Here is a 12698-nt window from a genome sequence, read left to right as displayed (position 1 = left end):
TTTCCCGGGCACTTTTAATAAATACAAAGCGCTTTTTCAAGCACTTAACGATTTCCCTATACCTACCATTAAGGCAAAGTGCTCAAAATGGTACAGGCAGTGCTTTTGGAAGTGGATTGGGTACTTATCCGTTAGCCGGGCGCATCCGGCAGGTGGCGCTGTTGTAGCGAATTTCATTCATGCTTAGTTAACGTAGTGCTGTGTGAATGGAAGCGCCGCAGGTGGCGCTAATTACATTGATACGGCACATAACAATAACAGTGTTAATGGGAACTAATATGTATTTCAAGTGGCCGGAACTGTTACTTAATGCAATTAAAATGAAGGCGGCGGCAATGTAACAGATGAAGCCGCCGCCTTCGTCTGTTCTTCGTCTTCTTCTCCCACTTTGCCCTCCTCTGGCTTCTATACAATGCTGGCAGCCTGCGGGGACATGCGTCTCCCCCCAGAGTCGTTCGTCGCGGAAGGGAATCCTGTTTGTTTTCTTGCGACGAACGACTCTGGGGGGAGACGCATGTCCCCGCAGGCTGCCAGCATTGTATAGAAGCCAGAGGAGGGCAAAGTGGGAGAAGAAGACGAAGAACAGACGAAGGCGGCGGCTTCATCTGTTACATTGCCGCCGCCTTCATTTTAATTGCATTAAGTAACAGTTCCGGCCACTTGAAATACATATTAGTTCCCATTAACACTGTTATTGTTATGTGCCGTATCAATGTAATTAGCGCCACCTGCGGCGCTTCCATTCACACAGCACTACGTTAACTAAGCATGAATGAAATTCGCTACAACAGCGCCACCTGCCGGATGCGCCCGGCTAACGGATAAGTACCGTGGATGGATTGTAATCAAACCGCTCATATGTAAAAACTCTCATAGGGAATCATTGCACAACCGCTTTTAGGGCGATTTCTAAAATCACCAGCGCTTAAAAAAAATACACAAACACTCATAGTGTGAACAAGCCCATATGATGTTTCACACCAAGAGCGCTTTTAGAGCTTTTCTGATCATCTGCTGTTTTACACCAAATCACTATAAAATCACTCCAAAATTGCTTGCACCTTTCGGTGTGAAACAACCCTTAGGGGCTCATTCATACTGGGGAGCTTTTCTAGCAATTTTCTCAGCGTTTTGCATTGCTGGTGATTACTAGCATTTTGAAAAAATACTGGTACTAATGTTATGTATAATATACTATACATTACACTACTGCTTTTCATACAGTATATGTCAGTGATCTCACTGCAGCAATCGCCAATAATTTGTGGAAATGGCAAATATTGAACCACAAATACCTCCAAAAATCACTGTTAAAGAATCTTGAATCACAATTGCTCAAAAAAATTGCATTCCTGTTCAGTGAAAGAAAACATGAAAAATCAATCTGCAAACGCCAGTGTGAAAGCAGTGCTTTATAAAGTTTAATGATCTCCCAGGTTTCCTCTGAGGTACAGTCAGTGACTCGACTAAATACTTCTGTAAAGCACTGCAGAAGATGACATCAATAAATAAATACTAGAGATGGTCAATGAAATAAAGCAACGCAGCTTAAAAATGGGCCAATCGAAGCCTACTGGGGTGGGATTTGTTTGGTCAATTTTCGAACTGCCTAAATTTGCATTATAAATATGCATAAACCTGCATCAACCGGGCATGATTTTCATCAAATTGACCATCCCTAATAAATACACACAATAAAAATCTCATCATGGTACACTGCAAATATTCTTATACATTTCTTTGCCTTTTTGGACAATTTATAAATGAAGGTCTATCACTGTCCACAGTTCTGTTGTTGTAGATATTTCCTATTACTGCCTGGTGACTACTGTAACCTGAAACGCACAATATGTGGACTAAAACTGTGTTGAGATCCTAAAAGAGGTTTTCTATACAGTCCAGAAATATATTGGCTAAGCAGGATAATCGCTATGCAGAATAATGGCCTATCACCACAATCTAACTTAACCCCATTTTTCCTCAGGATGGACGAGACTCCCAGTCTCCACAGCAGCCCGGCGTAAACCCTGACGCTTCAGAGATCCTGCAGGTGAAGCGACGGAGAGCCACGCCCACAAGAAAGTAGGCGGAGCTTGTTGAGCTTTGAAATCAGTGGCGATCACACAGTTAGCCCTATTTGCAATCTCTTGCACTTTGGATTTGACTCTTCTAATAATGGGTTACTCTGGGTGCTATTTAACTTAATTTTGCTATTTCTTAAGGACTGTATGACAGAGGGGAAAAAGCACTAAAAGATGATTGAAATGGCTTTTTCTAAAATGGCAATGTAAGTGAAGATACATGTTAAATTAAACTGTTATTGTTTTGGCATGTAGTGATCCCTCCTCCCCTAGTGGGTGTAATCCACTCTTCCAGGGCTGCTCTAAACGTTGTGGGAGGGGTCAGAGATGGCCAGGGACATGCTGGTGATTATGACTTGATGCAAATATATGTATCTTACGATTAGTTCAAAATCATCGGCTACTGCGTTTTATTGGTCCAATGAAGCTGTATAAATATTAACATTCGCATCAGCTTGAAATGATTAGCATGTCACTGACCATCTCTGTAAAGATTACTTTATCCATAAACAAGCTCAGGTGGTTGATGGAAAGAAGCCTTATGTTCTGCCAAGATGGCGTCGCTTCCACGCATTACAACTGGCAGGATCAGTTTTTTACTGCAAGAAATACAAATGGTTTGTAGAATTTGTTTGTACTGAATAAATGTTATTGATGCAGAAATTCCTGTCCTGTTTTTACTTCAGATTAGATGGAGACATGTAGGGGCACAAGACTAACCCCGCCCCCACCCAAAATGTTGTGGGTCTCTTTGGAATCCAAACGCCTCCTCCCCACCAATGCCCCCCCCGACCCCCCCACACACTTTGCCCTGACAGAGTAGCGCGGGGTGTGGAGGGATATTTACCTGCTTCCAGTGCTGCAGGTCTCCTCCATGTTACACAGCCACAAACTCTCTACAGCCATTCGCTGGCTCCTAATCACGTGACTTGCATGGATTGTGTGGTCGAGAACCAGCGAGTGTTTGGCTATGAAGCATGTAAAAGACAAACAGCGCTGGAGCAAGTAAAATTTATACCGCTAACTGCACAACTCTACATGTGTGTCGGTAGAGGGAAGAGTAGTAGTTGATCCACTAGATGAATCGGGTTGTACACATGCCTGATTGTTGTCCAACAAACCAAAATCAGGGGGTTTGGTTGAGTGTGTGTGCAGACCTTAAGTGTACAGTGAAAGGATAAGTATATGATGCATGGGGGAGGGGGGGGGGGGTTGTTGTACTGCACACTTAGCCACCCATAAAACCCTCACCAGGGCCGGGCCGAGGCATAGGCTGGAGAGGCTCCAGCCTCAGGGCGCAGTGTAGTAGGGGGCGCACAATTCATTAAGTTGTCATTCCTAATTGTGTATGAAGCAGAAAGAAATAAGAAAAGGGGATACTTAGCAGTGACTGCTTGCCAGATAACAAGATATTAAGGTGTTGGAGAGGTTGGGGGCCCCGTGGCCCTCTTAGTCTAATAGCAATCAGTGTGTGACGGCTGGGGTGGGAGGGATGGAGGGGCGCACTTTGGTGTCTCAGCCTTGGGTGCTGGAGGACCTTGTCCCTGCTCTGACCCTCACCACCCTGTACACACATGCTGTACATGTGTTTACAGATCTGCAGACTTACCCACTCCATGTAAAGTGGCTGGGTAAGTGTTCAGCATGTGGGAGTAAATTAGGTTAGTATGCTTTGGTAAGGTATACATGCATACAGCGTAAGTGTAGACTGTGTGGGTAATTGCAGTGTGTGCATCTGTAGTGCATGGGAAAGTACTCACCTATGTGCTTTACACAAATACTGTACATAGTGTGTCTCTAACAGGCAGCTGATAAAATCTACAGCTTATGAGTAAGTGTACAGCACATGCTTACATAAAGCATAGCCATATACATAGCATAATTGTACAATGCACGTGTGTACAATTATGCTATGTATTACACGTAAGTGTAGAACGTATGCTTAAACGGGCACTACAGCAAAAACTGTAACATTTTAAAATATGTGCAAACTTATACAAATAAGAAGTTCATTTTTTTCCCAGAGTTAAATGAGGCATAAATTACTTTTCTCCTATGTTGCTTTCACTTACAGTAAGTAGTAGAAATCTGACAGAAGCGACAGGTTTTGGACTAGCCCATCTCTTCATAGGGGATTCTCAGCAAGGCATTTATTCTTTATAAAGATATTTCCTAAAAAGGATTTAAACAATGATGCTGGCCAGCTTCCCTGCTCCCTACACAGTGAATGGCAGTTGCTCTGTCCAACTGCCAAAAAAAAAACTAAGTGCTTTTGAAAATAAATACATCCCTGAGAATTCCCTATAAAGAGATGGACTAGTCCAAAACCTGTCACTTCTGTCACATTTCTACTACTAGTGACAGCAACATAGGAGAAAAGTAATTTATGGCTCATTTTACTCTGGAAAAAATATACAGCTTATTTGTATATGTTTGCACATATTTTAAATTTTACAGTATTTGGCTTTAAGTTTACAGTGCATGTACTGCTAGACACACACATCCACACACTGTGCACCTACATATACACAGTTCACATGTGGTCTATACTACCTACCAACCTACATGCTGTAACCAAACCATATGTACTTTCCCAAGCACACTACAGTGTGCATTTACCCAATTTACACACACACGCCAAATGCTTACTGCTGTACATATATACTTATGCTATACACGGTCTGCATATACACATGGTCTGCAATCTAACGTGCTGTAAAACACATGCACTGTACACTGTACACTTAGCCACCCCCATACACAACACACCAGCTGTACACCCATTTCCCACCCTGTACACTTCCCCATGATTTGAATACTTATCCCTTCACTGTACATTTATGTATGCTTTGTAAACTCATTTTCCACATTCCGGTAGCACACATGCGCTATACACTTATCTATACACTGTTACAATTTATGCTTTAGTACATGCATGTGGTATCTTTACATTTAAAGGTAGTCCCCGACTTACGAACGCCCGACTTACAAATGACCCGCCGATACGAACGGCATGGATTGTCTCTTTCCATGGGAACAAGTAAAAATGTTTTTTTAAAATCGATTTTTCGCAAAACCTACAAGAAAAAATGGCTTTTAAACTTGTATAAACAGGTACAGAGGGCAGAGAATGGTACAGGGGACAGAGATGGTACAATGTTCTGACTTAAAGGGGCACTACGGCAAAAAATTGTAAAATGTAAAATATGTGCAAACCAACAAATAAGAAGTACTTTTTTTCAGAGTAAAATGAGCCATAAATTACTTTTCTCCTATGTTGCTGTCACTTACAGTAGGTAGTAGAAATCTGACAGAAGCAACAGGTTTTGGACTAGTCTATCTCTTCATAGGGGATTCTCAGCAAGGCATTTATTCTTTATAAAGATATTCCCTAAAAAGGTTTTAAACAATGATGCTGGCCAGCTTCCCTGCTCGCTACAGTTTTTTGGCAGTTGGACAGAGCAACTGCCATTTACTAATTGCTTTTGAAAATATACAAGTCCCTGAGAATCCCCCCCCCCCCCCCCCCCCGATGAAGAGATGGACTAGTCCAAAACCTGTCACTTCTTTCAGATTTCTACTACCTACTGTGTAGGTGACAGCAACATAGGAGAAAAGTAATTTATAGCTCATTTTACTCTGGGAAAAAATATACTTCTTATTTGTTTGTTTGGCAAAATATTGTAAAATGTAAAATATGTGCATAGTGCCCCTTTAAGAACAGATTCAGGTTAAGAACGAATCTACAGTCCGTATCTCGTTCGTTAACCGGGGACTACCTGTTTACACATTCTGCACAGAGCATAGGTAGAGCATGTTCACTTAATTATTAATCTCTCTAAGAACATGAGCAGTGATGTAGCAATAAGGGATGCAGAGGTTGCGACCGCACCAGGGCACCTGTACCACAGCAGCTCACTAGGGTTCCTCCTTAAACGAGAACCCGAGGTGGGTTTCAAGAATCCTATTAGCACACAGAGGCTGGGTCTACACATAATGCCCAGCCTCTGTTTCTATACGGTTTCCCCCAGGCCCCCCCCCCCCTGCGCTCTGCTGTCCCCCATAAATCACACAGCCGTGCTAGCGACATTGCTAGCCGACTGTTTACATCTACACTGTCATTCTTGCCGCTCCCCCCGCCTCCTTTATGTCAAGCTCTCTGTCTGCATCCCTTCCCTCCCCACTGATTGGAAAGAAGGGACAAAGGCGGTGTCCCTTTCCGGCACTGCTCAGGGTCCCTTTAAAGAGACTCTGTACTGGAAAGAAAAAACCTCTGGGGGATACTTACCTTAGGAGGGGAAGCCTCAGGGTCCTAATGAGGCTTTCCCCTCCTCCGTAGCTTGGGGGAATCCAGCGCTGGCTCACCCGAGAGTCCCCCGACAAAGGCTGACAAGGGTGCGCCTGTGCGAGTAATATTTACCTACCACGATCCTGCGCAGGCGCACTAGCGACTCTTCGTTCGGGTAAGGCGGAAATAGCCGAACCAGATCGTTTCCGCTCTACTGCACAGGTGCAAAGGACTCGGCGGATACAATAGGGTCCGGCTATTTCGGCCTTAACCCGAATGAAGTGCCGCTAGTGCACCTGCGCAGGATCGCAGTAGGTAAATATTTGCCGCATCGCTGGATTGCCTGGACACCGGAGGAGGGGGAAGCCTTGTTAGGATCTAGAAGCTTCCTCCTCCCAAGGTAAGTATTCCCTTGAGGGTTTTTCTTTTTCAGCACATATTTTCTTTAACAAGTGGGAGGCACATATGCAAACTGTAATTCCTACACCATTCTCCTGATTTGGATGTAAATACCCTCAAATTAAAGCTGACAGTCTGCAGTTTAAGCACATCTTGTTCCTTTCATTTCAGATCCATTGTGGTTGTGTATGGAGCCAAAAATGTTAGAATTGTGTTGATGTCCCAATATTTATTTATGGACCTGACTGAACATAGGAATACTGGTGATGATAGTATGTAGGGCGGCTTTGCTATTAACTACGAAAGCCGCCACAAAATTATGTAAAATTGTAAACATAAGGAACCATAATTTTGCAAACTAATTTAATTACGATTTTTTTTTTAAATTTTGCATTAGTATTGCGAATTACAATGCGAAATTACAAATCTGTGAAATTTGTGCTCATCACTACTAATAAATTTGTGTCCTTCTGTCAGTTAAAATTGCTGGGACAGTGCAGTCTAGATGTCTGTGTGCCCATAAGAGAGAGTGATGATGTGCCATGTTATTATCAGTGGTGCTGTGCTCACCATACCTGGTCTAGGGATTGGCTCTGATGGTCTTCTCTATCCATGGGATGAATCTGTAGACGTGAGCGTAGACCCCTGGCTTGTTCTTTACTCCGCACTTATCTCCCCAGCTGACCACGCCCGCCACCTGAGTCGTTCCATTCCTGTCACAGGCCAGCGGCCCACCAGAGTCACCCTACAATCATCAAGAAAGGAAATCAGATGTACAGAGACTCCAAGAGGAGTACTATTTACTGAATAAATCTGGATGAAGAAAATCGTTTATAAATGAATTCTGTACAAAATAAGCAATTTAGTTTCTTCACTCTCATTTACATTCTTAAATTATCACAGATTCTTTACTGAACTGGAAGTGGTAAAATTAGCCAACCAAGATTGGATATGTGTAAAACGCCATAAAGGCACCCATACATTACTTGATTTCCTGTTCGTTCGACAATTCATTTCAATAATTTTATTGGATCCAGGGAGAATAGATTATTTGCCATTCTGCTCTATTAATGGAAATTAGCCGATGTCTGTTTGAATCGATCAATTTATTTGATTGAGCAGGATGAAAAAATATCAGTCTATAGCGCAGGAATCGGCTAGCGTTCACAAGAATTTGATCAACACAGATCCCAATGAGGTATGGAGTGAAGGAGAATTACATAGGATCTTGCAGTGTGTGAGCCACTAGTTGATCGACTTTTATTTGACCACACGGTTGTTGCCCAATATAGTCGATCGCTTAATTGCTAAATGAAAAAGGGGACTTTAAAGGATATCTGAAGTGACATGATGAGATAGACATGGGTATGTACAGTGCAAAGCACACAAATAACTATGCTGTGTTCCTTTTTTCCTTTCTCTGTCTGAAAGAGTTAAATATCAGGTATGTAAGTGGCTGACTCAGACAGGAAGTGACTACAGTGTGACCCTCACTGATATGACATTCCATCTATAAAACATTTTCCTAGCAGAAAATGGCTTCTGAGAGCAAGAAAGCAATAAAAAGGGGAATTTCCTATCAGTGAGGTTCACACTGTAGTCACTTCCTGACTGAGTCAGACACTTACATACCTGATATTTAACTCTTTCAGGCTTAGAAAGAAAAAAAGGAACACAGCCTAGTTATCTGTGTGCTAGGCACTGTAAATACACATGTCTATCTCATCCTGTCACATGTCACTTCAGGTATCCTTTAACGCCTGTGATCACTCAAAAAAGGTGTGTCAGCACTTCCTGTGTTGAACAGCTTTTGTGGGAAAATAATAATGAAACAAGCAAAGGACATCTTACACACCAACTAATATCGATGTTTTTTTAAGAAAAGGGTTGAGGGCAGACAGTGCCCATTATGATTAGCCTTGTGCTTGCAGGACAACTGTAACGAGAGGGATATGGAGGCTTCCATATTTATTTCCTCTTAAAACAATACCAGTTGCCTGACAGCCCTGGTGATCTGTTTGGCTGCAGTGGTGTCTGAATAACACCAGAAACAAGCATGTGGCTGATCTTGTCAAACACCAGATCTGCTGCAATGCTTGATTGGGGTCTATGGCTAAAATATTAGCGGCAGAGAATCAGCAGGATGCCAGGCAACTAGTATTGCTTAAATATGGCAGCCTCCATCTCCCACTCGCTTCAGTTGGCCTTTACCTCCTGTGGTCACTCCAGCACAGGAACTTTACAGACTAATATAGATGCAACTTTTTTTTTTCACAGATGAAAATATTAAAGGGTTGAGAGCAGACAGTGTCTACTATGATCACAGCAGCTCTGTGGTTGCTGTTAATAGGATATTTAGTGACTGCTAAGGTGGCCATACACTTATTCATGGCCACCAGATCAATCATCAGACCATTAACTGCCCACACATTGTACACAGATTACACACATTAACAAAAGTCACATGGGGGGGGGTGGTTTGGAGTCTTTTGCGCACCAAAAACTAATAAATGAGCGAAACACAAAATATAGATGTGACTATATTCCTTTTAAACCGTCAGTGAAACACCCATACACACCATGCAGCATCCACACACCTGAAGTGAGAGGGGATATGGAGGCTAACATATGTATCTCCTTTTAAACAATGCAGATTGCCTGGCAGTCCTGCTTATCCTTGCCTCTAATAATTTTAGTCGTACACCCTGAACAAGCATGCACATCAGGTGCTCTGACTGAAATCTAAATGGATTAGTCAATTGCTTGTTTCAGGTGTATGACTCAGATACTACGGATGCCAGAATCATCAGCAGGAAAGTCATGGAACTGGCATTGTTTAAAGAGGTTTCTGTGAAGCCTTAAAGAAAAATGGACACTTACCTGGGGCTTCTATCGGCCCCATGCAGCTGTCATGTCCCGCGCCGTCCTCCTCCGATCCTCCGTTCCCCGCCGCCGGCCTAATTATTCATCTAAGTAGATGGCGCCTGCTCGCTCGCGCACGTCATTGGGGGCTTACTGCGCAGGTGCAGTATGGGAAAACCTTGTACTGCGTCTGCGCAGTAAGCTGCCAGAGACGCGAGCGGGAATGAGCATTATTCGCCTTGTTAAACGAATAATTAGACCAGACCGGCGGCGGGAAAACGAGGCTTGTAGAAGGACAGCGCAAGACATGACAGCTGCAGGGGGCGATAGAAGCCCAAAGTAAGTGTCACTTTTGTTTGTTTTTTTTAAGCCTCCACAGAACCCCTTTAACCTCTTGAAGACCATGGTGTTAAACCCCCCCTAGTGACCAGGCAAAATCCTGCTTAATTGGCCACTGCAGCTTTAAGGCCAAGCTGCAGGGCCGTACAACTCTGCACACAAGTGATTCCCCCCCTCCTTTTCTCCCCACCAACTGAGCTCTCTGTTGGTAGGGTCTGATCGCCCCCCCCCCCCTGTGTTTATTTTTTTTAAAATAAATATTTATTTGCTTTTTTTCTAATATTTCTTCCTTTTTTTGTTTTTTCCCCAAATCCCCTCCCTCCCCCCAACCGGCCAATCACGGCAATCAGCTGTCATAGGCTTCTGCCTATGAGAGCCGATTGCTTTCTTGTCTCCCAGGAGGACAGCCGTGTCACACGGCTGTCCCCAGTACAGCGCTGCTGCTGATCGCAGCGCTGTACAAGTAAACACACGGTGGTTTCGCCGTGTAACAGTCTTCCGAGCGGCGATCGCCGCTCGGAGACTGAAGGCGGAGCTCCGCTCTGCCCACGAGGCAGGATATGCACGCGCAGCCTGCGCGCGATCTCCTGCAAACTGCTTCCCCAGGACTTTACGCCAATCGGCGTTAGCTGGTCCTGGGGCTGCCGCCGCGGCCACGCCCATTGGCGTGATGCGGTCGGCAAGCAGTTAAAGCGGAATGAAACCCAGAATTTCTTCTTTGCTCTAAAAAAATTATTTACAGCATATTATATACTACCACCATTTTTTTTTTTTTACTAGAACAGCATTTAGTTAGTTAAACACAGGACTTCAAAGTTCAGTGCAGAGAAATCTGGACCACCTGAAGTTGAGATAATGTTATCTTAAGTTTACTTAGTTAATTGTATCAAGTTAAAGCGGAATATAACCCTGCATTTCAACTTTGCTCTAAAACATTATTTACAGCATATTATATGCAAAAAGCATTTTTTTTTTACTAGACCAGCATTGGAAGGGTTAAACACAGAGGTTTAAAGTTCCGTGGAGAGATATGCAGGAGTTCAGATTGTTACATTCTATTTAGTTATATGTATCTATTGAGAAAAGTTACACACTCTTTGGCTGTCCTCCAACTCCTTCTCAGTCAGAGAGATGAGTCACATTCAACACTTAGATACATTTATGTAAACAAAATGTATCTATGTCAGCTTCGGATGCGTCTGCAGAAATCCTTCCAATGCTGGTCTAGTAAAAAAAAAATGCTGGTTGCATATAATATACTGTAAATAATGTTTTAGAGCAAAGTTGAAATGCAGGGTTATATTCCGCTTTAAGAAATGTGACACATTCTCTGACTCTGCAGAAGCTCCTGGACACAGAGAGACACTGAAAGCATTTCTGCCTTCAATACAACACGAATAAAACCAGTTATGAATAAAATGCAAAAGCAGCTTTCAAAGCAAAAAACTGTACTTTTGGGAACTTGTAATTTCTAAATGAATAATAATACTTATGCACAAATGAAAATATGATAACTGTATGGCATATATAAAAGTAGGAAAACATGTTTTTATTGAATATTATATCAGGGCTTTATACCGCTTTAGAAGGAAATAAAAATATGGCAGCCTCCGTATTCCTCTCACTTTAGGCATGGTTTAATACCATATGGTTTTGGGTTATTGCTACATGCTTGCAACTAAGCATCTAAAGAATATTATAATACAGACGCAGAGTCCTGCTAATCACAGATCTAATTTCACAGATTTGAGTTTGCTTTCTAGAGAAACAATGTTAAAGCCTTGGTGGTTTCTGATTTTTGCCGATCAGTTTTTACAGGTACAAAATGAAGTTGTAAGGATGGGCAATGAGATGCAAATAATTCTGAGTTGATGCAAGATTGTGGAAATGTATGCAGCGTGAAAATGGACCAATCAAATGAAGCCAAGGTGGGATCCCATTTTCAATCTGCATACATTTGAATATTATTGCATCAACACAGAATTCTCTGCCTCTATAGGGAAAGCCAATGAGATGCAGTTATAGTGGAGAATAAGACTGACCTGACAAGCATCGATCCCGCCCTCATTTACTCCAGCACACAGCATACTCCCGTCAATAAATTTTCCATAAGATGCGGGATCTGTACAGTTGATTTCTGGGATGACCTGGACCGAGGCCTCCAGCAGATTAGAGGAGTAACCTGCAGAAGGACAGAACATTAGTCTAGGTTTGAGGGTTCTGCAAGTACAGCAGGCTGAAAAAAAGGTCTACATTGGTTTAAAATCAGTGCCACTGCTTGGCCTAGGCCAGTGATGGCTAACCTTGGCACTCCAGCTGTGGTGGAACTACAAGTCCCATGAGGCATTGCAATACTCTGAGAGCGCTAAGCATAACTCAGGGAGGCAAAGGCATGATGGGATTTGTAGTTTTGTCACAGCTGGAGTACCAAGGTTAGCCATCACTGGCCTAGGCAAACTAAGGGCCCCTTGGGAACTCTCCACAGCAGGGTCAGCGGCAACGTGAAAGAAGGGGAGAGTGGCGCAGTGACCACAGAGCACACTTTAAACGCAGGACGTGAGTAATATATACAGTATAATGATGGAATGGTGGGACACCTTTGCTATCTTTACTGGGGGTGGCTACCTATACTGACTGGGAAGGACACCTTGGATACATTTACGGGGGAAGCCGGGGGGTGCACATGTTGCTACCTACTCACACTACCTATTTTGGGAAGAGGGGGACAC

At 43.1% G+C, this 12698-nt stretch overlaps 2 protein-coding genes across 9 annotated transcripts in view; one reads left to right on the top strand and one right to left on the bottom strand.

Moving 5' to 3' along the window:
- The window catches only part of NRAP (nebulin related anchoring protein), a 168724-nt gene extending 165980 nt beyond the window's left edge, over nt 1–2744 (top strand). For both annotated transcript variants that reach the window (XM_068257887.1, XM_068257886.1), the window contains one exon: nt 1985–2744. In XM_068257887.1, the coding sequence (XP_068113988.1) occupies nt 1985–2086 (102 nt within the window). In that variant the 3' untranslated portion in view covers nt 2087–2744. The remainder of the gene's footprint in view (nt 1–1984) is intronic.
- Nucleotides 1–12698, bottom strand: part of HABP2 (hyaluronan binding protein 2) — a 211766-nt gene that overhangs the window by 19631 nt on the left and 179437 nt on the right. For all 7 annotated transcript variants that reach the window (XM_068257889.1, XM_068257891.1, XM_068257893.1 and 4 more), the window contains 2 exons: nt 12012–12151; nt 7344–7513 (listed from right to left, as the gene is read on the bottom strand). In XM_068257889.1, the coding sequence (XP_068113990.1) occupies nt 7349–7513; nt 12012–12151 (305 nt within the window). In that variant the 3' untranslated portion in view covers nt 7344–7348. The remainder of the gene's footprint in view (nt 1–7343; nt 7514–12011; nt 12152–12698) is intronic.

This window comes from Hyperolius riggenbachi, chromosome 10 (assembly GCF_040937935.1).
Source record: "Hyperolius riggenbachi isolate aHypRig1 chromosome 10, aHypRig1.pri, whole genome shotgun sequence".
NCBI classification, from domain to species: domain Eukaryota; kingdom Metazoa; phylum Chordata; class Amphibia; order Anura; family Hyperoliidae; genus Hyperolius; species Hyperolius riggenbachi.
This window is presented reverse-complemented; position numbering and strand designations above follow the sequence as displayed.